This window comes from Acomys russatus, chromosome 17 (genome assembly GCF_903995435.1).
Source record: "Acomys russatus chromosome 17, mAcoRus1.1, whole genome shotgun sequence".
Classification (NCBI taxonomy): domain Eukaryota; kingdom Metazoa; phylum Chordata; class Mammalia; order Rodentia; family Muridae; genus Acomys; species Acomys russatus.
In genome coordinates, this window is record NC_067153.1 from 62,186,194 (window position 1) to 62,210,933 (window position 24,740).

General features: G+C 47.8%; 1 protein-coding gene and 1 pseudogene across 1 annotated transcript; both read left to right on the plus strand.

Annotated features, from left to right (window-relative positions):
• Positions 1-1,104: 1,104 nt before the first annotated feature.
• On the plus strand, positions 1,105-3,730 carry LOC127201037 (single-stranded DNA-binding protein, mitochondrial-like; annotated as a pseudogene).
• A 1,809-nt stretch (positions 3,731-5,539) lies between these two features.
• Tmprss12 (transmembrane serine protease 12) lies at positions 5,540-18,954 on the plus strand. Its single transcript, XM_051159392.1, has 5 exons — positions 5,540-5,702; positions 7,259-7,454; positions 11,575-11,843; positions 17,940-18,082; positions 18,703-18,954. Exons 1-5 carry the CDS (start codon positions 5,540-5,542, stop codon positions 18,952-18,954), a joined length of 1,023 nt encoding a protein of 340 aa, XP_051015349.1.
• The last annotated feature ends 5,786 nt before the right edge of the window (positions 18,955-24,740 follow it).

The window sequence follows — 24,740 nt, forward strand, 5'->3', positions numbered from 1 at the left end:
TTGCTGGCTGGTAACAGCCTGCCTCGTGTGGCATGGAGAGGGGCGTGGTCTAGGACTCTAAGGAAGATAAATAGGAGAGCCTGGAGAGAAAAGGTGGAGAGACTAGAGATGGATGGAGAGAAATGTTTCACGTGGCTGCTGAGAGGAGACTGCTTGCTGCATTTGCTGTTGACAAAGATTAGTATTTCCTCAAAATAGTCCAGTTGACCCTAAACATTCGGAGAAGTCACAGGGTCTGCGCCCCTCGCTCCACTGGCCTTCCTTCCCTCCCACCCTGGGCTAAGGGGTTGGTGGAAGGGAGGCAGAGGCTTCAATACCCCAAATAAAGTAGAGTTTAAAAACAACCATCAACACCACCTATGCCTGTGTAAAATCCAACACGCGTATGATTAAGATCAGATGTTATAGGAAGGGGCATGAACAGTGGGAGAACTGAATGTATGGTCTAATCTGTCATCAGATAGTGGCCAGTCCCTCCTCCTCCTCTCTAACCCCAGAAAAGGACACCCTGACAACAAGTGCCCCTGCTCATGTGACGCTCTGTCAGTTTGGATGGTGGAGCCTCTCTAACCTGCACTACCACTACAGTTGAACAAAACTATCTTGCAAATCTGTATGAGCTACATTTTCAATTATTTGAATCAAGAAACACCCAACAGAACACAAGTTACTATTGGTTAACTCTGGACAAACAAGGAGAGGAACCAAGTCCTGCTCTGGTGCCTAAAAATAAATATAACATAAACAAAACAAAACAACCAGACCTGAACATAAGAGGCAGCCGGAAAGGGCAGCTCATGGTCCAGAGCCGTCTGGCCCCCAGGGGTCAGTCATGCTGCTTCTAACGCTGCTCACTGCTGCTCACTCTGTGTCCCCTCATGCTTTAGAGGCTTCTCCAAAAGGCCACTGGACAGCTCACATCATGGAAGCCAGCTTACGTGAGAGCAACAGCCCTGGAGAATGCCCATGACAGAAGTCACAATGCTTTACAGGGCTAATCTTGACGGTACTGGCCGAACTGCATGAAACCACTTCTGTGTTGCTACAACAGAGTACCAGATAGCAGGCACTCTGTAAAGAAAAGGGTTATTGAGAAGCTCCAACATGGGTGGATGCGGTGGCACGCACCTGCCCTTGGCGACACCAGGAATTCCAGGTCAGCCTGCGCAACCTGAGAGCTTGCCTCCAGATAACAAAATGAATTAAAACCAAATTCTGGAGTCTTAAAGTCCAGAATCTGATGTCCCTATCTGTGGGGGTCGACCTATCTGCAAAGTAGTAGAAATGGTTAACGGCTAGATGGAAGAAGAGCCAAACACAGATGGGCAGTGGTGGTGCATGCCTTTAATCCCAGCACTTGAGAGGCAGAGGCAGGAGGATCTCTATGAGTTTGAGGCCAGCCTGGTCTATAGAACAAGTTCCAGGATAGATAGGGCTACACAGAGAAACCCTGTCTTGAAAACAAACAAAACCAAAAGAAGAAAATGCGTCAAGCATATGAGGATGTATTTTGTTCTTTTTTAGTTTTCTAAGACGAGGTAAGGTTTCTCTGTGTAGTCCTGGCCATCCTGGAACTCACTCACTCTGTAGACCAGGCTGGCCTCAAACTCAAAGAGATCCGCCTGCCTCTGTTTCCTGAACGCTGAGATTAAAGGCATGAGCCACCATGCTCAGCTGGGGTAAGCATGTTTTATAACAACACACTGTCATGGAAACAGACTCAGCCCTAGAGGCTACCTTCAATTCCTTCCAAGGGCTCTAAGCCTGTAGCCTTCCAGAATATACTCCCTTTTGAACCCTGGCTCATCCCGGCCCACCCCGGCCCACCCCGGCTCACCTTACTAAGTGCTAAGGCTGCAGACTCAGGCCCCCAGCCCCAGCTTAGGTTCTCCTGCTTCTTTAACGCCCAAACACCTCAGTATCACCCCACTAGAGACCAGGCTTCTAGCCGTGAACCTTTGGAGGACACATTCAAGCCATTGTCACCACTGGGGAGGTTCTTCTGCGGGAGAGTGTGACCCATAACACCAGAGTGTATCTGTGGGCAGATGAGAGTGACCCTGCAGAGAAGTGATGGTGCAGAGAGGAAGGGCGGAGGGGAGCCAGGCGCTCGCCAGTCCCCTCTCGTGCCGTTCCACAGCTTGGCTGTATGCACCCATTTTGTTGGACCCCCATTCTCTGTCATAGAGAGATGCATTCTTTAGCCCTGATTCCAAAACCATATCCAATCCAGCTGCACACACCCCTCCCACAGCAACACTCCTGACTAAGCTGTTTTCTCCTCAGACCTTCTGCTGAGTCAAGGGGCACCGCTTCTTGTCAGTCTGTCAACACCTAGGAGCCACTTGGAATTGCATCTACTTTCCGCTCACTGATTCACACTTAGCACCCAGACCCAAGGAAGGAGTAGGCCCCCTTTATCCAACGCTGCCACACATTTCTGCCTGGAGACACGAATGCACAATGTAGCTGTCCTTCATAGCCCCTACCACAGCTCTCCACCAAAAGACCAACCACTCATGCAGTGCCCATAGCAGCCGCAAGAGGGTGCCAGACTCCCTGGTGCAATACAGACAAGCAGGCACACCACACACAACCCATAAAAATACAAATTTAAAAAGCTGTAAGCACAGGATTTGGTAGGAAGAGAGGCAACGGGGTAAGAGTGCAATACAGGAGAGAGTGGGCGGGGCTGCTCAAAGGAGAGTCGTGTGCAGGTGTCTTAGCAGTGGCTGATCATATGAACAATTTTGGTGGCTCTCACGCCATAGCTCAAAGGGTTCCTGAGAAATCGTTCCTCCCCTAGGGTGGCTTCAAAGGTACACTGGTTAGGATTTTAATCTGATAGAAACAAAACTATGGGGCCTGGAGAGATGGCTCAGTAGGTAAGGGCACTGTCTGCTCTTCCAGAGCTCCTGAGTTCAGTTCCCAGCAACCACATGGTGGCTCACAACCATCTGAATTGATCTGATGCCTTCTTCCGGTGTGCAGGTGTACATAAAGTAAATAAATAAAGCTTTAAAACAAAAAAACAAAAACTATGGCTGGGTCCCCAGCATGGTCCCACGGGAGAAGATGCTCGTCACCAAGCTTGACTGAGGTTGAGCCCCAGGGCCCACATGGTGGACAGAGAGTTATCCTCTGGCCTCCGCGCATGCACAGTGGCATGCATGTGTTCATACATGCACACACGCACACTAAAATGTTGTTGTTGTTGTTGAAGATAAGCACAGGGCAAGTCAGGTGCTGCGTGTTATGCTAGATTGTAAAAACAAGCAAAGCCATGGTTTGAACACCTGTGTTTACTTCATCAGTTTGTAAGGCATGAATCTGAAGCAGCCAGCAGCTTGGTTCTGGAAAGATCTATGAATCATGTTCAGTTACTTGGGCGAGTAGGTCAGGACCCGTCATGAGATCAGTGGAAGGAAGAAACCCAGCCACCATATTTTCTTTAGCAACAAATGAGATGTGGTGATCGGGGGACAGTGAAGTATACCAAATGGGTGACATCCGTCCAAAGACAACGTGGCACACAAGGTCAGTGTTTCGACCAGGCCTCAGAGATGTAGTGTATCAGTACGTGAAAAGGGGGGCTCGGATATTTGTGGAAGGAAAAGTGGATTACAGTGAATACATGGATAAAAATAATGTGAGGCACCAAGCAACAACAGTCATAGCTGATAACATATTTCTGAGTGACAAGACAAAAGAAAAAGTGGAGAATGAATGATTCTTTCATCATTGCTTGGAATAGTCTCCTTTCCAAATCATGTATAGTCTATATTTTAAAGATGAAGATTAAAATTTTTGAGCCGGGCGTGGTGGCGCACGCCTTTAATCCCAGCACTCGGGAGACAGAGGCAGGCGGATCGCTGTGAGTTCGAGGCCAGCCTGGTCTACAAAGTGAGTCCAGGATAGCCAAGGCTACACAGAGAAACCCTGTCTCAAAAAACAAAAACAAAAACAAAATTTTTTTTTCTATAAGATGAGTGCTAACATTTTTCCTGACTGACATATCTTCTTCTTTTGTGTGGGCGTATATTAAGCTTCTTAATTATGGCATTTACTAATTGCTTATTTTCTTTTGGCAGTGGTTTTTCTATACAAGTGTACTAAATAATGCACTCTCAGGCCCCCCTCATGTGTGCTGTGGCCATGGCATACCTTTGTTTGGAAAGCCTTTTCTGCTTCATGCTTGTCCTGTGGTGTTTCGGCTACTTTGAGCCTTGTATGTCAGGAGTGTGTCTGTCATAGCTGCAAACACTGATGATCCTATCTTTACTCTGTAGACTAAAGATGACATAGTTCTTCTCTGGGTGGTCTAGTCTATTTGTCTCTCCTTTCCGCATCCTTTTCTGCTGTCATTTTCAAAGTTTATTCCACACTCTTGAGGGTGGAGATTGAGATCTTTTTTAGTGCTGTTAAGGATCAAACCTATGGTCTCAAGTCAGGCAGGTCCTCTCCCGTTTAGCCACGCCCACTCTCGAGGACCCTTAATGCCTTTGACTTTTGCCTCCCTAGAGAGTGTGTATTGTAAGTTTACTAGCAACTTACCAATAAAAATTATATAAACTTGTAAAAAAAAAAAAAAAAAGATAAGCATAGGGCTGGAGAGATGGCTTAGAAGGTAAGAGCACCGGCTGCTCTTCTAGAGAGCTAGTTTAGCTCCCAGCACTGACATGGTGGCCCATAACCATCCGTAAGTTCAGTTCTATTTATATACACACAGGCAAAATACTCAGATGAAATGAAAGCAAACCAATTAATAAAAAAAAAAAAGGATAATCATGGGTCACAAGGGCTGCATAAGGGGTTAAGATATGTCTTTTGCTGTAAACGGGGTTTCTTCTGAGATTCCCAGAAACTTCTAGGTTTACAGCTGGGAAACAACCAAACAAAGGTCATACACAACTAGGCTTTACGCATGATTCACTGCTAGCTATTTTAACATTGAAATACTCCCACATAAAAGGAATATTATTTATATGTAGGCAACCTGCACATCAAAGTTTTTTTTTTAATTACTCTATCTATCTACCCGTCTATCTTTCTATTTATTATTTTGTTTGCTTTTAGAGACAGAGTTTCTCTATGTACACCAGGCTGGCCTCAAAGTCAGAGATCTGCCTGCCTCTGCCTCCTGAGTGCTGGGATTAGTGCCAGGTTTTTAATATTACATCTTCACTTATTATTGTGGGCATCCGTGGGTGTCTGACACATGTGAGCATGAGTGGGCTCCCTCCTTGCAGATCAGGTGGGCACGCTTGCCAGACACCACGGGGCTACCCTTCTCTTCTCCCGTCCCGGGTCCTTCTGTCCTAAGGTCAACGCTGTAGTCCCTCTGCACCCAGCAGGCTTTGCGGCCTCCAGGCTCACCCCTGTACATCCAAGAAGCCTTCCTGCATGGCCTGCTCAGCCCGCAGCACTCCAAAAGTCCTTGCCAAGCAAGACAAGGCGGAAGCGGAAGCGGTGTAGGGCTAATAACCAGCATGCACTGCGCGGCCTCGTCGCTGCCGCCATCCTGGGGCCTGCAGGCGCCATGCGGTCATGGGCTCCAGCACTGCTGTGTCTGAGCGTCGCCGTTGTCGTGTACTCGCTGCCTTCGCTGGCCCTCAGGGAGAGCCCCAGCCGGGCGCAGGCACAGGCCACCACGCAAGGGCCGAAGGTCAGGGCCCCGGAAGAGGAGCAGCCTGACGCGAAGGGCAGTATCTGGCATGCGCAGCCTGAGCCCAGGGGCGACCTCACCGCCTCACCCCAGAGACTCAGCACTCAGCTGCGCTCAGACCCGTGGGAGCCCCCGCCAGTGACAGCTCGGGACGGTTCGGCGTTTCATGAACAGACTTATTAGTGCTCGTGGCTCAGAGGGCTGCTAGGTGGCCCCTTCTGAGTGCAGCTGAGGACAGTTACTCAATGGGCAAGGGGGATACAGCGCGTGGCTCTTGACTTATCAATTGTAACTTTTGTTTGCTTTGTGCCCGTGATTGTGCCAGGAGCGTGTTTCTATACGTGCTACCCACCCACCCTTACCACTAAACGTGAAGCCTTATGCCTTCTCACACACATGCTCGCAAACACACGCGCGCGCGCGCACACACACACACACACACACACACACACACCACACACACACACACACACACACACACACACACACACACCCCACACACTTTTGAAACAAGGCCTCACTATAGAGTCCAGGCTGGCCTCGAACTCTGATATTCCTGTCTGATCCTCTAGAATGCTGGGGTGACAAATGTTTAACGCTTTTAATGCCAACACTGGGTAGGGAGAGGCAGCGATCTCTGAGTTCAAGGTCAGCCTGGTCTACACAGAGAAACTCTGTCTCAGAAACCTAAACAGTCAAGCCAAGCAAACAAAAGCCCCAAGTGTGCACTACCAGGCTGGCCGGGTCCCAGGCTCCTAATCACTGTTTCACAAACGAAAGCACTTGGTGCTTGGCCGGTGAAACTTATTTCATGAGCCATAGAGTTATTAATAAACTATGTTGAACGCCAGGCGGTGGTGGCGCACGCCTTTAATCCCAGCACTCTGGAGGCAGAGGCAGGTGTATTGCTGTGAGTTTGAGGCCAACCAGGTCTACAAAGAGAGTCTAGGGGGCTGGAGAGATGGCTCAGAGGTTAAGAGCACTGTCTGATCTTCCAAAGGTCCTGAGTTCAATTCCCAGCAACCACATGGTGACTCACAACCATCCATACCATGATCTAATGCCCTCTTCTGGCCCACACGTGCACATGCAGACAGAACATTGTATACATAATAATAAATAAATAAATTAGAGAGAGAGAGTCTAGGACAGCCAAGGCTGCACAGAGAAACCCTGTCTCGGAAAACAAAACAAAACAAAAAAACAAAATTAGGTTGATTTTTGTTTCTTCCTGAGTAGTCAAGTATAGCATGTTTCTCTTAATTCCTTTGCCAGTCCGAATTTTGGCTTGCTTCATATTTGGCTTGCCTCATCAGTGTCTACATTGAAATTTAAAGGATTATGGGGTTTTTATTTATTTATTTTTTTATTTCATGAACATTGGTGTGAGGGTGTCAGATCCCCTGGAACTTGAATTACAGACAGTTGTGAGCTGTCATGTGGGTGCTGGGAATTGAACCCGGCTCCTTTGGAAGAACAGACAGTGCTCTTAACCACTGAGCCATCTCTCCAGCCCCATAAAGGATCATGTTAATCAGGTTAGGAAATAACACAAAACGTTGATGTTTATTCCAAATAATGTTTTGTTTTTAGATTGTGGAATAGCACCACTTAGGGGTGCGACGGAAGGGTCTCGGATTATAGGAGGCACAGAAGCTGGCGTGGGCTCGTGGCCATGGCAGGTGAGCCTGCAGATTCAAGATGGCGACCTTCTTGCACATGTGTGTGGTGGTGCTCTAGTGAGAGACAGGTGGGTCCTCACAGCTGCCCACTGCACTAAAGAGACTGGGTATGTATTCGCAATGTGACTCCTGTTTTCTTCTCTTTGGAGTAATTTGAAATGGTAGAGCATCAACTGACTTTAGTTAAGCATTGTGGCCACAAGTAGCTGTCTATAATTCTTATGTATATTACACTGCATTTGTTGAAATGAGTTCTTTATATCACAGGTTGGCAGAAAACACACAATTAAATGGCTGTTGCTGTGATCCCGTAAAACCATACATATAATTACATATGTGTTTGTGTAAAGGCATACTTTGTCCATGGGTTGCATAAGAGCAAGGCAAGCCAGGGTTAATCTTTATTCTTTGAGCTCAGGAGACTCCTGGGCCTCATTTGCATCGGGTCATAAAATCTCATCTTCATGTGGTCTCTGTGACCCAAAGCTGCCCCCATGACCAGTGCCGTCCTCCTCATCCTCCGTCCTAGTGATCCCGTGGGGGGCGGCAGTTAGGACAGACTTTTGTTTTCTTTGTTTTTTGAGACAAGGTTTCTCTGTGTAGCCCTGACTGTCCTAGAACTCACTCTATAAACCAGGCTGGCCTTAAACTCAGAGATTCCTCCCGCCTCTGCCTCTACCTCCCGAGGCGTGTGCCACCACCTCCTGGCTGACAGACTTTTCTTTTGTTTTTTCTTATTGTTGTTGTTATTTTTGAGACAGGGTTTCTCTGTGTAGCCCTGGCTGTCCTAAACTTGCTTTGTAGACCAGGCTGGCCTTGAGCTCACAGAGACTCACCTGCCTTTGCCTCCCAAGTGCTGGGATTACAGGTGTGCGCCACCATGCCCCGCTTCCCTCCCCCCCCCCCAATCACCCCCCCCCCGCCCCTGTTTTGTTTTGCTTTGCTTTCTTTCTTTTTAAAAAAAGATTTATTTATTATTTATACAGCGTTCTGTCTGCATGGTCACCTGCAGGCCAGAAGTGGACACCAGATCTTATTGTAGGTGGTTGTGAGCCACCATGTGGTTGCTGGGAATTGAACTCAGGACCTCTGGAAGAACAGACAGTGCTCTTAACCACTGAGCCATCTCTCCAGCCCTTGTTTTGCTTTTCAAGACAGGGTTTCTGTATGTAGTCCTGGTTATCCTAGAACTTGCTCTGTAGAACAGGTTGGCCTCAAACTCACAGAGATCCGCCTGCCTCTGCCTCATGAGTATTTTTGTTTGTTTGGTTGGTTGGTTTTTTGGTTTTTGTTGTTTTGTTTTGCTTTGTTTTAATGTATGAGTGCTCTATTTGTGTGTATACATGCACACAACAAGAGGGCATTGGATCCTAGTATAGATGGCTGTGAGCCACCATGTGGTTGCTGGCAGTTTAACTCAGGACCTCTGAGAGAGCAGACAGTGCTCTTAACCACTGAGCCATCTCTCCAGCCCCAAGCAGTAACACTCTTAACCGCTGAGCCACTTCTCCAGCTCAGAAGCATGTCTCTAGGAGGTTGGTGAGCGGGAGGGCAGGCAGCCATGAGCTTCTGTTTTATTTTTTCTGCCCTGTTCCCTCTTTCTACTAAATTAATACATCATAACCCCAGCTCAGCCACGGCCTGTTGTCTCAGTGCTGCATTCTGAACACTGATCTTTCACTCTAGCTCCTGTTATTGATTGGCTTTCCCACTCACAGGGCCCCCCCCTTCTCCCCTACCTCACAAGTGCTGAGATTACAGGCATGTGACACCTCACCCAGCGCTCTCATCAACTTTTACGATGGATTATCTGATTGGCCCAGCTGAACTTTTCATTCTAGATGAAAGCAACACTGGCCAGTTCATTAATGGGCCATCCTTTGGTTGAGGATCCCTGCCTGTCCCACAGAACTGTGGAAAGGGCTAAGGGGGCCTCGGTGACAACGCAGACCACTCTTCCCTGTACAAGCACATAGCTGTATCACACCTAAGCACCACCTAAGCACCCGTGTATACGTCTAGCAATGGGAGAGAATTTTGTTTTTGTGGTGCTGGAGGCTGAACCTAAGGCTTGACATGTGCCAGGTGAGTATCCCAGTACTGAGCTTTGAACTCTAGCACTGAAAAGTGTGTGTGCAGTGGGATGGCAGTGGCATCTGTCCTAGGGCAGAACCACAGGACTTTACCTGTGATGCAGCTCCCACCCCTGCAGGAATGACCTTCGGTATTTAGTTTTCTTTGCTCTCATTTCTCATTTATTTACTTATTTTCTTTGCTGCCTCTGTGATTGCCTGTGAGAGGCTGTCTAGATTAGGTGAATTGTGGTGGGACCTGCTCTAACTGAGGGAGGTGGCTTTCCCCTGAGACTGAGTGAGGAGAACAGGCTGAGCACTGGCATTCCTGCCCCCTGCTTCCTGCCACCAGAAGCTTCCAGCGCCATGCATCCCCCGCCGCGATGGAGCGCACAGTAGGACATGAACAGCGTGCACCCTCTCCCTGCATTGCCTTGATTGGCGTCTGCCACAGAGTGAGGCAAAACTAGTAAAACTTTGTCTCAAAGAAACAAATCAGTCCTGCCTATATATTCACCCACTTTCTTTTTGGCTTAATTTTTTAAAATTCTACTGCTAAGATCCAGATGTTTTATTCTTGTATATTTCTAAAAACTAGGAGCTTGAGAGGTGGCTCTGTGGCTAAAGCCTGGCTGCTGTCCCAGAGGGCCTAGTTTTGGTTCCCAGCATCCACATAGCGGCTCACAACCGCCTGGGACCTTGTTTTCAGGGAATCTGATCCCCTCTTCTGTCATTGTTGAACATTAGGCACGCACGTGGTACACAGTCAGTATATACAGAAAACACCCATAACACAAAAGATCAAAATAAATAAACCTTAAATACATATAAAAGTAGAGGAAATATTTTCCCATGTGCTTATCATACGGCTTCAAGTTTTAAACTTACACCTCATCTTTTAATGACTTTTATTAGCATGTATTAATTACTCATAACTTCGCCATAATATTTTAACACGCATATATCATGTATTCACTGGTGTGCCCCTTGTCTCCTCCCACCTGTGCCTTATGCGTGCTAGGCCTGTGCTCTGGAGAGCTAAGCTCCTCACCTTCGCTTCCATTACTTTGAAGCAAGTCCCAGATGTATTATGCAAACTGTCTTAAAGATGGCGTCTCTTTATTTAAAATAATTCTCTTTTGTTTTGTTTTTTGGTTTTTCAGGACAGGGTTTCTCTGTGTAGCCCTGGCTGTCCTGGACTCACTTTGTAGACCAGGCTGGCCTCGAACTCACAACAATCCTCCTGCCTGTGCCTCCTGAGTTCTGGGATTAAAGGCGTGCGCCACCACGCCCAGCTGAATTCTCAGCTTTTAACCCATTTGAGGTTTACTTTGGCAGTTTGTGTTATTTCAGGGATTTCATTTTCTTTTCTTTCCAAACAGCCAGTTGTCTCAGAACCACAGACTACGTTCTTCAGCCCTCCTTTCTTTTTTTTTTTTTTTAAAGATTTATTTATTATTATGTATACAGTGTTGTCTGCTTGTACACCCGCAGGCCAGAAGAGGGCATCAGGTTACATTATAGATGGTTGTGAGCCACCATGTGGTTGCTGGGAATTGAACTCAGGACCTTTGGAAGAGCAGGCGGTGCTCTTAACCTCTGAGCCATCTCTCCAGCCCCAGTCCTCCTTTCACTAGTGAGGGACGCTACCCAGGGAAGCTCTCATTTTCTGTTTGCTTATGTCTTTGCAGACAGGGTTTCTCAGTGTAGCCCTGGCTGCTCTGAACTTGCTTTGTAGACCAGGCTGGCCTCGAACTCATAGAGATCCTCCTGCCTCTGCCTCCTGAGTGCTGGGATTAAAGAAGTTCTCGGTTATTGGAATCTGCTGAATTTCCTATTCTACTTATCTTTCTCCCTCCACTGCATGAGGAAATTGGGCTTTCATTTTATACCTCCATGTCAGGTGAAATACACTTAACACTTTGTTGTCAGTTCAATATAAAAAACCCAAAATCAGCCAGGCATGGTGGCACTTGCCTTTAATCCCAGCAGAGGCAGGCGATCTCTGTGAGTTCAAGGCCAGCCTGGTCTACAAAGTGAGTCCAGGACAGCCAAGGCTACACAGAGAAACCCTTTCTCGAAAAAACAAAAAACAAAAAAACCCCCAAAATCTAGTGGAAATTTATTTAAGCGACCCAATCTGTCTTTCTTTCAGAGACCCTCTGAAGTGGAGAGCTGTGGTCGGAACCAGTGACCTCTCCCAGAGCCGCCACCACTCCAGAAGTTTCCGAGTGACAGCGATCCTCATCCAGCCAGACTTTGTTCTGGAGACTTTCGTAAATGATATCGCACTGTTCCGTTTAAAGAAAGCTGTGAGGTATAACGCCTACGTCCAGCCTATTTGTCTGCCTTTTGGTGTTTTCCAGAAACTGGACCAAAACACAACATGTTTTATAAGTGGCTGGGGAAGAACCAGAGAAGGAGGTAACTATAGCCTGACCCCAACGGATGCACTTCCTGTACCGGCAGGGGAGGGGCGTGTGCACACAGGTCTCCTGTGTACGTGCCTTTCAAGCTACTGATGGAGCCAGTGCTCCACCTGCGCTAGGCAAGCAATCTAACACTAAGTTTTATTCTTTGTCCATTTTATATATTTATCTCTTTTTCCTTTTACCTCTTTACCCACCTAAAAGCTAAAAAATTGATTTTGTTTTGTTTGTTTTTCAAGACAGTGTTTCTCTGTGTAACCGTGGCTGGCCTTGAACTCACAGAGATCAGCCTGTCTCTGCCTCCCTGAGTGCTGGGGTTAAAGGAGTGTGCCACAGTGCCCTGCTAAAAAAACAACATTAAAAAAAACAAAACATTTTTTACTTTGTATTTTCCTCTTTATTGGAGAGAGAAATTTCTTTGCATAAGCAGAGGTATGGAAGATCCCTAGTTATAAACACCAAAATGCTTAAACTAACGTTAGCCTTGAGAGTGACAGTCTGCTGCTTCTGCAGCTCACGACTCAGAGTTGATGGGGACAGTGACATGAGCTCAAGGAGAAAGCGGGCTCCATACTGCTCTGGCCTGCACACCTGCACCGTGGCACGCAGATACCCCACCCCACAATAACAGTGACGGCTAAGGATCAAGGATGGCGTTAGATAGGCACCTGGGCAGAGAGCCAAGCACAGAGGCCGTGCTAGCCTTGAGAGTGTTTGCCAAGCCCAACAGGGAGACTTACTTGAGTGCTTTTGTGGACCTTGGGGAGCTGAGCAAGAAGAGACGCCCATAAAGCTCCAGCCCTGACTTACTGCTGAGCACACTTGAGACATGACAGGCCTCAGGCCTTTAATGGCACTCTGCGGGCTGGTTAGGTTGCAGGGGAGAATTTAGCCCTCAGAGGAATTCTGTAATGGAAAGCACTCTCATCTTTTGGACCCAGAGACTGTGGGAAGACATAGGACAACACTAACTTTAAAAAGATCTGGGGGTCTAGAGAGATGGCCTAGTGCGTAAGAGCCCTTGCTGCTCTTTCAGAGAAGCCTGGTTCAAGTCCCACCACCAACATGGCAGCTCACAACTGTCTGTAACTCCAGTTCATTTGTTTTTGGGTTTTTTTTGTTTTTTGTTTTTTGAGGCAGGGTTTCTCTGTGTAGCCCTGGCTGTCCTGGACTCACTTTGTAGACCAGGCTGGCCTCGAACTCACAGCAATCCGCCTGCCTCTGCCTCCTGAGTGCTGGGATTAAAGGCGTGCGCCACCACACCTGGCTTGTAACTCCAGTTCTTAGGAAACTGATACCCTTGGGCAAGATATGCATCCGGTGCATAGACAGACATGCAGGCAAAACACTCATACATGTAAAATAATAATGAAATAAACCTGGAAAGAAAGGCAAGCAGGAATGGCTACACTAATATTACAAAGTAGACTGGGCCAGATGAAGTTACCAGTATGCTGAGGAGCTCTGGGTAACCATTAAAGGCTCAGTGCACCACAAGCAGCAACTGTGACTAAGCAGGGCCAGAGGGCGTGGCTTCTTCAGCAACTGTAAATATGCAGGGAGAGGGCGTGGCTTCTTTACTATGAAGCCCAAGCAGCACAGGTGCTCAATCCTCCTAGCCCAGCCTCCCGAGCCTGCCTTAAAACACAACAAAAACGAGAGACATGGAGAAAGAGGAATACCTACCACAAAATACCCGCAGAAGCCCAGTAAAGTTTTATTGGGGGTGGGGTCAGCAAAATGACTCAGTGGGAGGCAGGGTTTGCCCTCAAGTCTGCTGATCTGGATTTGACCCGAGGGACCCATTTGGTGGAGGAGAAAACTGACTCCAGCAAGTTGAACTCTGACCTTTATATATGTAAGCACATGCATGGGTGCACAGTGGCAACTTTGACTTTAGTTACATACATGTAATCATTGCAGGAGACGGCGTAAAAAGTGCACTGGATCTCTGCCTCCTGTATAATATGCACCATGCTATAGCTACAATTAGCCACAGAATTGTTTGGAAAGGACTCACATATAACCAGAGAATTATCTTTTTGTATCCCGAGCCCTGAAATAGTTAGAAAACCTGTCAAATCGGTTGAGGAGGGGGACATTTTTTTTAATGTGCAATGATGAATACCACTCCCTCCCTCGGATCTCAGTCCGAATCACACCAGCTCTGCTAAGACATAGACTGCAGCTGAGACCTTAAACAGCAGGCGCTGGCTGTGCCTGGCACCAGCCCTGCTGCAGAGTGTGCTCACTTATCCACTCATTGCTTTTCCCAGACAGGGTCTCTCTGTGTAGCCCTGGCTGTCCTAGACTCACTTTATAGACCAGGCTGGCCTCGAACTCACAGCGATCCACCTGCCTCTGCCTCCCAAGTGCTGGGATTAAAGGTGTGTGCCACCTTGCCTGTCAAGACAGGGTTTCTCTGTGTAGCCCTGGCTGTCCTGGGCTAGCCCTCTAGACCAGGCTGAACTCAGAGATCCACCTGCCTCTGCTGCCTGAGTGCTGGCACCACCACTGCCCAGTGCAAATTGTACTTATAAGAACCCCAGTTTTATCCAAGGCTTCAAAGCAGTCCTTCATAGAGATTAATGGAAAGGAATGTATTACAGGCTGTTTTGTTTTGTAATTATTAAAGTGTAGGGAAGCCAGGTGCCATGAACAAGAGTCAGCAGAGAAAGACCTTAAAGAGTTCAGATACTGCCTTCCGGAAACAGAAAGCATTCAAGAGATGAAGTGCCAGGCATGCTGGTGCACGCCTGTAATCCCAGAACTCAGAAGACAGAAGCAGGTGGATCGCTGTGAGTTTGAGGCCAGCCTGGTCTACAAAGTGAGTCCAGGACAGTCAAGGCTACACAGCGAGACCCTGTCTCGAAAAACCAAAAAAAAAAAAAAAAAAAAAAAAAAAAAGAAAGAAAGAAAATACAGGATACATATAAACTGTAGAAGAGGCTGAGGGGTAAGAGACTGGGGTAAAAGCTGGGTTTTTTCCCACTCTGTCATCCCAGCACTCAGGAAGTAAAGATGGGAAGCCTCAGCTACATAATTTGGGACCAGCCTGAGCTACATGAGTTCTTGTCTTATAAAGGGGGAGGTGAGCCAGGGGGTGGCGCACGCCTGTAATCCCAGCACTCGGGAGGCAGAGGCAGGTCGATCGCTGTGAGTTCGAGGCCAGCCTGGTCTACAAAGTTCATCCAGGACAGCCAGGGCTACACAGAGAGACACTGTCTTAAAAAAAAAAAAAAAGGGAAAAAAAGGGCAGGGGAGTGGTGCAAGTGGTGGAATGTAAATTAATAAGAGAACACTTAGAAAAAATAAATCAACCTAAGGCTGTGAAAATGGCTCAGTGCGTAAGAGCACTTGCTGTGCACCCATTTGGAAAACCTAACGTGGCTTTTAGCAAGGACAAAGCCCAGGGGAACTCTACTTCAGGGGACATCCTCAGCCCCTCCCCCCTCAGCCTCTGAATCAAATGGTTTGATGGCCCCCTCCTTCCCTCCCTCCCTCTGGCCCTCTCTCTCTCTCACACACACACACCCCAGATGTCTATAGCCCTGGTGCTATGTGAGTGTCAAAGGACTAAACTAGAAAACAATAGAGCAGGCCCTCCGTGTCCTGTGGCCACTGTACACTGACAGGTGGTGCTCTGCCCCTGTCCATACTCTGTTTTGTTTTGTTTTGAGCATAAATATAATATATATACTTGTCAAAATGTAAAACATATGCTCTTAGATGCCTCAGGGATAAGAGCACTTGCTGTTCTTGCAGAGGACCTGGTTCGATTCCCAGAATTTACAGGGTGGCTCAAACTATAACTGTAGCTCCAGGGGACCACTGCTGTCTTCTGACCTTCACAGGCACTGGCACACATGGTGCACAGACATACATACATGCAGGCACAACACTCATGCTCATGAAATATGTGCATGCTGGTCTTCAAAAGGCACAGCTAAGAGAATGGGAGGGCCAGGCTGCTGACTAGGAAGCTGCTTCGATACAGACATCCTGTGAGAGCTGTGAAGGGCTCGCATAGCTCAGTGCTGCCTGAGCTGACGTGAACCGACCTCTCACCAAAGAAGGCATATATAGGCAGCTGACACTAGGTGAGAGGATGTTGACATCACAGTGAGCTACTAAAATGGTCACAACCCAAAAATGGGCAGAACCAGGACTTGGCAAAGATGTGGAAAAACTGGACCGAGCAGAGGTTAGTAAAACGGCCGGACATAAGACCAATACATACAAGTATCTTTCATTTCATTTCTATGTACTGGCAAAAATTAGCGCATGTGATTTTAAAAGTCAGGGCTGGGGATGTGTCTCAGTGAGAGAGCCTGTCCCAGCGTGGTCTGGACGAGCTCCCCTACACTACAAAAAGTGAGTATGTAAATAACGCGTAATCCAGTGCCACACACACACACACACACACACACACACACACACACACAAATGCGTGTGCCTTGATGATAGTGAAACTTGGGAAATAAGCATGAGGAGGAGCTGCAGCTATCGGAGCCCCCCCGTCGTGCTGCTGGGAGCACAGAATGGGGACGCTGCTCTGGAGGACAGTTGCAGGTTGGGAGTTCCTCCAAAAGTGATCAGCTTTGAGATGTGCACAGAATCCACACAAGAACCTCCCACAGGTGTTTATAGCAGTAAAAGATGGTAGCCACTGATCATATTTTAGCTTTGACATACAGTCTGACAATACAGCCCTGGAATTCTCTGTAGAGTATGCTAGACTTGAACTCAGAGACCGGCCTGCCTCTGCTCCTCAGTGCTAGGATTTAATTACATGCCACTCACTATACCTAGCATTTGTTTATTCAAAAAAGGTATGAACCATCATGTCCAGCTTTTTATTATTTTTATTTTATTTTATTGTGGTTTTGAGCAGGGTCTCTCTACACAGCCCTGGCTGTTCTGGAACTTCCTATGCAGATAGTCTGGCTTTAAACTTACAGAGGTCTGCCTGCCTCTGCCTCCCGAGTACCGGGATTAAAATGGTGCCACTGTACCCAGCATTTTTATTATGTTTAATTATGTGTACACGTGTGTCCATGGTGGGCGTGTGCAGTGTCCCAGAAGACCAAAAGAGAGTGCCAGGTCCCCTGGAGCTGGAGTTACAGGAGGTTGGGAGTCACATGCTGCGAGTGAGAGACTCAAACTCAGGTCCTCTGGAAGAGCAGCAAGTGCTCCTAACCCGCAGTAGACTGCTATACAAAGGATAGGCTACTGGCACATAACTCAACATTACCCTGAGTGAAATAAGCTGGACAGACAATGCAGTATGTCTACAGTTCCATTTATATAGGAAAGGCCTCAGGCAAACCATAGCAAGTAGGTGATTAGCAAGCAGCCAGGGACATTGTGGGAAAACAGACCTTGACTCAATAATACAGAAATAAAGGCACACCGTCCTATCCCTTTATTTTTCTTTTCTTTTTTTTTTTTTTTTTTTAAGATTTATTTATTATGTATACATCGCTCTGCCCACATGCCAGAAGAGGGCACCAGTTCACACTATAGATGGTTGTGAGCCACCATGTGGTTGTTGGGAATTGAACTCAGGGCCTCTGGAAAAGCAGTCAGTGCTTTTAACCTCTGAGCCATCTCTCTAGGCCCCCTTTCTTAGTAAAGAACATGTTAGGTCTTGTTAAACACTCACACCCTTACTTTTTCAGATGTCCTAAGTTTTAAAGACAAGGTCTCGCGTAGCCCAGCCTGACCTTAACCTTGCGTTGTAGCGGAGGAAGGCCTTGACTGTATGATCCCACCTCTCCCTCCTGTGTGCTGGGGCTCACACCACTGTGGGGCCAACCCCAGGCCTTTGCACATGCTAGGCAAGCACTCCCCAGGTGAGCTACACACCACTGGCTACTGTTTTGGTTTTTTTTTTGAGTCTGAGTCTCACTTTGTGGCCCAGGCTAACCTTGAACCAATAGTAACCCTCCTGCCTCAGTTTTCTTTCAGAGTGCTGGAGTTGTGTGTGAGTCACCACACATGGACAGCACACCAACATTTTAAATCACTGTCCAAGTGCCTGCGATTATGACAGGTAAGCTGAAGGCTTTGTCTGTTCTGCGGCTGACAGGCAATGGCACGAGCATTCTACAAGAAGCAAGAGTGCACTTCATCCCCCGGGACATCTGTAACTCCAACAGGAGCTATGGAGGAGTGGTTCCTAACACCTCCTTCTGTGCAGGACACGAAAATGGCACCTTTGACACGTGCAGGGTAAGACCAAAGCCAGGAGGGACCCGGGCAAAGGCCGTGGCTCTGTGGACCTATCGGGCCCAATGCGAGCAGACGTCTCCTACTCTTCACTTCAACAACCCAAACCTTAGATCGCATTCCCTGGTCCTTATCCCTGTCAGGGGCAAATGCAGGCAACACCCATCTCAAACCTGTCCTCTTCCTGTTCCTCCTCTTCTCCTCTTTAAAACATCATCGTGTGTGTGTGTGTGTGTGTGTGTGTGTGTGTGTGTGTGTGTGTGTGTGAGAGAGAGAGAGAGAGAGAGAGAGAGAGAGAGAGAGAGAGAGAGAGAAAGAGAGAGAGAGAGAGAGAGAGAGATGGCATACCTCCTGTGTAAGTTGGAACATCAGGCTGAAAGTAACCCGATTTCCCAAAGCGTTACATTAATACGTTAAGGGGGCATCCCAGCGAAGCCCCAGCTCCCTGCCCTTCCTTCCCTGCTCCAGCCTGAGAGCAAGTGTACAGAGAAGCCCTGTGCCGCCGGGGAGGGTGCGGGGGAGGGTGCCGGGAGGACCACCTGCCAGAGCAGCTACAGTGTAGCCAGGTTGTCTCAGCTCTGATGACATACAAAGTAAGCAGACCTTGTTGGGGTTTCCGACAGGGAGACAGCGGTGGGCCCCTAATGTGCTACCTGCCGGAACACAGACGGTACTTCGCTATGGGAGTCACCAGTTACGGCCACGGCTGCGGGCAGAGGCATTTCCCAGGCGTCTACAGCAGCCCAGCCTTCTTCCAGCAGTGGCTGACAGATCACTTATCACAAGGGAGCGCTAGGTGTGTTTTTGATATGAACACGGTGCTGAGCCAGGTCCTCCTGGCCCTAGGCTGCACCATCCTTCTAGGAGTGACATAAGGAGGCTGAAGGCTGAAAGGCTGTCACTCCATCCCCTGCTGTCCTACACAAGATCTTTCTTCCCGTGGCTCACTTTAGTGTTCTCACGCCAACATTGTGACAGATACACTGCTGTGAATTCTGGCACCAGATAACAAGCTTTCTTGTTAGAGCCTGGTTGTTTTGTGGTTTAATCATAATTCTGCATTTGCGGTACTTTCCTAGAGTTTGTATAAAATATTCAGTTTACTCTGTACTTTATATGTATAAATGCCAGTAGACAGTTTACAATTTAACTGAAAAAATATTTTGTTAAACTAATTAAAATACATTTTAAGTGGGATTTCATTTCACCTCCTTATTCGTTTGGATGTGGTGGCAGAGGGTGCAAGGTCACTTGGCCCCACTGTCTGGGCCTGGGTCAAGGCAGAACCCAATGGTGGAGCAAGGTGGTGAGCAACAGCACCCCCTCATGACAGCCACAAGCAGAGACCAAAGCAACACACTCAGGGATTAAGGTCCAGCTTTAGAACAGCTGAATTTTTCATAGCTGCAAACTGGAAATAACTCGGCTGTGCAGTCGCTACCTGGGTAAATGGGTGTCCTGTACCCTGAATTCCAGCCCTCCTCAGGGACATGGGAAGCGAAGAAGACAGAACTGCCTCAAAGCCTCTGGGCCAACTGGTCTGTGGAAACAGGACAGCCCTCACAAAGTGGGACAGCAGAAGCCATGGCTAGAGCCCGACCTCGGCATGGGCGTGTGTGCTCCTGTGCTGTTGTTTTATTATTACTTGTGTTATCAGTATGCCCGGCTAGCAGTCAATTAGGACACTGACACTTGTTATATTTAAAGATAGCCTTAGTTAGCCTGGGGCAGGGCAGACATTAATGCTCTAATCTACTTCCCATAGTGGGGCAGGTAGGGGATCCCTGCTCCAATCCCATGCCATCTGCTTCTAATAACTTCTATCAAGCTACCTCCCATCTGTAATCCCAAATACTTGCTCATGTTCTTCATCTGGGCCAAGTCTCCATCCATCTAACCCATGGCGGCTTTCTCCTCCTTGGGACCCCCCCCCCTTTTTTTGTTTTGTTTTGTTTTGTGTTTTGTTTTTTTGAGACAGGGCTTCTCTGTAGATCAGCCCTGGCTGTCCTGGAAGTCCCTCTAGACCAGGTTGGCTTCAAACTCACAGAGATCCACCTGCCTCCCCAGTGCTGGGGTTAAAGGCATGTGCCACCACAACCTGACCTGCTTTCTTTTTCTTTTTCATCTTTTTTCTTCCCAGGATTCCTCTCTCTCCAAGCCCCACCTATCTCTTTCGCCCTAGCCAAGTGGGATGGCTTTTTATTAATCAAAAGGTGGGTCACAAAAAAAAAAAAGTGGGTCACAGAGACAGCAAGCAGTAATTAGCATCAAAATACATTAGACCATCCCCCAACAGTGTGTACACACAATTTTTTTTCTTCTTTTTGGTATTTTGAGACAGGGTTTCTCTGTGTAGCCCTGGCTGTCCTGGACTCCCTTTGTAGACCAGGCTGGCCTTGAACTCACAGCAATCCGCCTGCCTCTGCCTCCCGAGTGCTGGGATTAAAAGCATGGGCCACCACGCCCGGCTTGTGTACACACAATTTAAGACAAATGTGACCACTACTTAAGTTTTCTTCTGTGGTCATGCTACAGAAACCTCTCTTCCATGTGTGGCAGGGGTCACAGTAACAGTAGCAAGGCAGTCTTGCTGAGGGAGGGAATCGGGCAGTTCCTGCAGCAGGGCCTACTCAGGTGAAGTCAGTTTCAAGTGAGAGGAAACAGGCCATGGTGGCTCTGGGAGGAGGAAGTCTCAGGAGAGCAGGGTCATGAAGAGCTGAGAGGATGACCTCTCCATGGAGCTGCCCCTCAGTGCAGTCACACCTCCAGTGTTAACTAAACGTCTACTTCTTCCGGAAATCTCTTCTGAACATGTGGCCTGTTGGGCCTGGAGAAACCCTTGAGTGGCTAAGGGCATCTGCCACTCTTGCCAAGGCTCACGGCTGCCTGTAACTCCAGTCCTAGGGGCCTGATGCCCTTGTCTGGCGCTGCAGGCACCAGGCACACACGTGGTGCACACACACAGGCAAAACGCTCAAATGTATAAAACTCAAAAATAATAATTAGGGACAAGGTGTGGTGGCACACACCTCTAATCCCAGTGCTGGGGAGGCAGAGGCAGGCAGACCTCTGAGAGTCCAAAACCAGCCTAGTCTCCATAGCGAAGTCCAGGACAGCCAGGGCTATGCAGTGGGAGCCTTTCTCAAAATACCAAAAACCAAATAGAAAATCAATAACAGCTCTCAACAGCCACTGAGCGCCATGGAGACAGCGCTGGGGAAAGTGAGAGCTGGCCAGGCGCTGGGTGACTCTGAGCCTCGAAGAGGAAAACCAATTAAACATAGGCAAAGAAGCCTAGAGGCAAAATGTCCTCACAGGCATCACTGTGCAAACCTGCCGTGAGGAGCACAAGAGGTAACACCCGGTGTTTCTGCCAGCTCCTCGGCTCCTCGGCTCGCTGTAAGGAGAGCTCAGGGAAGGGGCGGGAACCATGGCTGGTGAGGAAAAGGAGAAATCTGAAGACACTGCAGAGGTTGACAAGCCTTGTTATAAAAGAGAAATTGTTAGGACTCTGCTTTAGTCTGCCCACCTGTGATGTCATTGCTTACCTGCCATGGGGGCATGGCCCTGCCAGGGCCATCCATATAAAAGGACAAAAAAAGCCTAACTGGACAAATTGGACACCCAGAGAGTCATTGTCTCACATTGCTGAATACAAGGTGAGGTCAGTCTCTTCCATGCTCACCTTCCACAGAAACAGCCTCTCATCCTCTGTGCCTGATACCAGACTGTCTCTGCCCATCATGCCATGCTGCCACAGGAGACAACTGGGACACGGTCTATTTACTGAGATATGACTTAACTAGTCATCTCTATCATTTTTATTAATACATAGATTCCTTTAGGTTACAATTTATCCTCCTCAGGTCTCTGATCCCATTGAGGGCTAAGCTGATGTTAGCTTGAAAGCTAGAAAACAATGATCTCCTTAGCCCAAAGTAATCTGCCGTGTTAGTTCATTGTTCAACTCATTAGCTAGTTAAGACTACTAGATACTAAACCTCTTATTTAAAAGACAAACAGGTTTGTCTTACAGACCTCAGGTTAAAGATAAACAGGCTTCAAATACCTTCCCAGCCCTCTTCCTATGCAGGAGATCAAACTTTTAAAACTGTCAGGTCTATATACAAGAAAGTAGGGCTGGAGGGATGGCTCAGAGGTTAAGAGCACCGGCTGCCCTTCCAAAGGTCCTGAGTTCAATTCCCAGCAACCACATGGTGGCTCACAACCATCTGTAATGAGATCTGGTGCCCTCCCTCTGTACATGCAGACAGAACACTGTATACATAATAAATAAATAAATATTTTTTTAAAAAGTATTGAAGGATCCAAGAAGGAGTTTTAAGGTTTGATACATACATGAATTTTAGAAGGCCTAAGAATGTGTTTTAAGTTGGTAAATGCAGGGCTGGAAAGATGGCTCAGAGGTTAAGAGCACTTCTAGAGGTCCTGAGTTCAATTCCCAGCAACCACATGGTGGCTCACAACCATCTATAATGTAATCTGGTGCCCTCTTGTGGCCTGCAGGTGTACATGCAGGCAGAACACTATATATAATAAATATATTTTTTTCAAAAGTTGGTAAATGCAGGTTATAAAGGTCAACATAGCTAAAAGGATGCTTTCTTCCTGCTGCTGTGCTATTGTGCTAACTGTTCAGAGCGCTGACACTGATCGGTGAAGCTCTAGTCTAGTAATCTAACTATGGCAAACATTCCCCTATATGGTCCCTATCATAGTTCCAAGCTCAAGGTGTTAAATTTCCTTTTGTTTGTCTTTTTCTTAAAATGTCTCTCATTGTGCTTAAATTATCTAGTCTTCTGAGCAGAGGGCAGAAGCCCTGCTTTCATGATGTTCACTGATGCTAAGTGAGCTTTTGCCTTCTGCTCTACAGGAGATTTCTGTCCTCCCCTTGTTACTGTTCCCCAGAGGCCAGAAAGGCTTCTGCCTTCCCTGTGCCCACCTCAGAGTATCCCCAAGCCTCTACCATGCTATATACTGCCTTTTCTTACAAGGTGTTTACTGCAGAGGAAATCCATCTCTAAGGGAAATGGAGTCCAGATAAGCACTGTCAATCCAAAGCCTGAGTTTCTCACCTGTCTCCTATCTCTCATGGTGGGGCTCCTCCCCCTTTTTACTGGTTTTGGGGACTCCCGTCTCCCTAACTACCTGATTGCCACCTTTCTGCACCCAACACCAGCTGACAACCCCGGTCTGCATGACTGGCTGTTTCTAACCTACAACTAGGACTATTTTCACTGGGTGAAACCGCTGCTCCTGCTACCGCTGCCAGCACTGCCGCTGCCAGCACTGCCGCTGCCCATGAAAAACAGTCCATCTGCCACTTCTCCAGGCTCCTCTGGGATGCCTTCTGAGAATTTCAAATCCCTACACCTTTGCATGTACAGATCCAAAACTAAACTGTTTTAATTATTGCCAGCAATCGGGTAAAAATGGAAGGAAGCTCCCTATTTTTCTTTGCTCTTCCAAAAATTTCACGCATTGTCAACACTGTCTCTTGCCTTTTCTCTGTGCTCTCCCAAGAGTTTCAAATGCACACCAAAGGGGAATTTTCTCCCTGACCCACTAACTCTGTCTTCTGCCCACATATATGTTCCAGATCCTGCGCGACCGCCTACATCTGGGGCATCGTCAAAGCAGCTGCCCGCAAGCGCTCCCGCCCAACCTCAGAAACCGTGCCAGCTGGACCTGCATTGCCCTTCCCAGCTGCAGATGTTCTCAGACCCCGGACAGCAAATACAACAGCCTGTTCTTCCGGAACCTGGCCAACATTTCAGCCTTTTAGGCCCCCATTGCCGCCCTACGGTCAGCAGGAAGTAGTTAAGGCGATTACTTCGCCCCTTATCCATTTGCAAAAGGCTGAGATGGTGTGCTCCAGGCCCGGGACAAACAGCTCCAGGTTCCCCCAGCATCCTCCGTCCCTGTCTGCTGCAGGACATGCTGACACAGCCTGCCCTCCACCTTAAACTTTCAGGGCGGAGCTTTCCTTCCTCTTCACCGTATAATCTGGACATTTGTTGCTACTGCTTTTTTTCTATCTTTTCTCCCTTACCTACATTTATATGCTTTAACTTAACTTATATAAAAACAATCCGGTGTTCCTCATTTTTTTTTTTTTTTTTTTTTTTTTTTTGGTTTTTCGAGACAGGGTTTCTCTGTGTAGCCTTGGCCATCCTGGACTCACTTTGTAGATCAGGCTGGCCTCGAACTCACAGCGATCCACCTGCCTCTGCCTCCCGAGTGCTGGGATTAAAGGCGTGTGCCACCACGCCCGGCTCATTTTTTAATTATAGGAAAAGGTAGGAATGTTAGGATTCTGTTTCAGTCTGCCTTCCTGTGATGTCATTGCTTACCTACCACGGGGGCGTGGCCTGCCCAGGGCCATATAAAAGGACTAACTGTCCACGTGGCACCCGTCTCTACTCTCACCTCCTCTCTCTTCCTCCACCCCTTCTCTCTCCTCTCTCCCTCTCCCTCTCTCTCTCCCTCTCTCCCTCTCTCTCTTTCTCTCTCCTTACTCTTCCTGTCTCTGTCTTTCTCTGGGGCACCCCTCCCCCAATCCTTCCCTCCCCCCTCCCCCACTCATTTAATAAACTCTGTGTAACATAATATCTGGTGCCTTAAATCTATCATTATCTTA

Coding starts and splice junctions, on each gene's coding strand:
- Tmprss12 (XM_051159392.1), top strand. CDS start 5,540: ATGCGGTCATGGGCTCCAGCACTGCTGTGTCTGAGCGTCGCCGTTGTC. Junction 5,703..7,258: donor GGAGCAGCCTGACGCGAAGG/GCAGTATCTGGC, acceptor TTTTGTTTTTAG/ATTGTGGAATAGCACCACTT. Junction 7,455..11,574: donor CACTGCACTAAAGAGACTGG/GTATGTATTCGC, acceptor TCTTTCTTTCAG/AGACCCTCTGAAGTGGAGAG.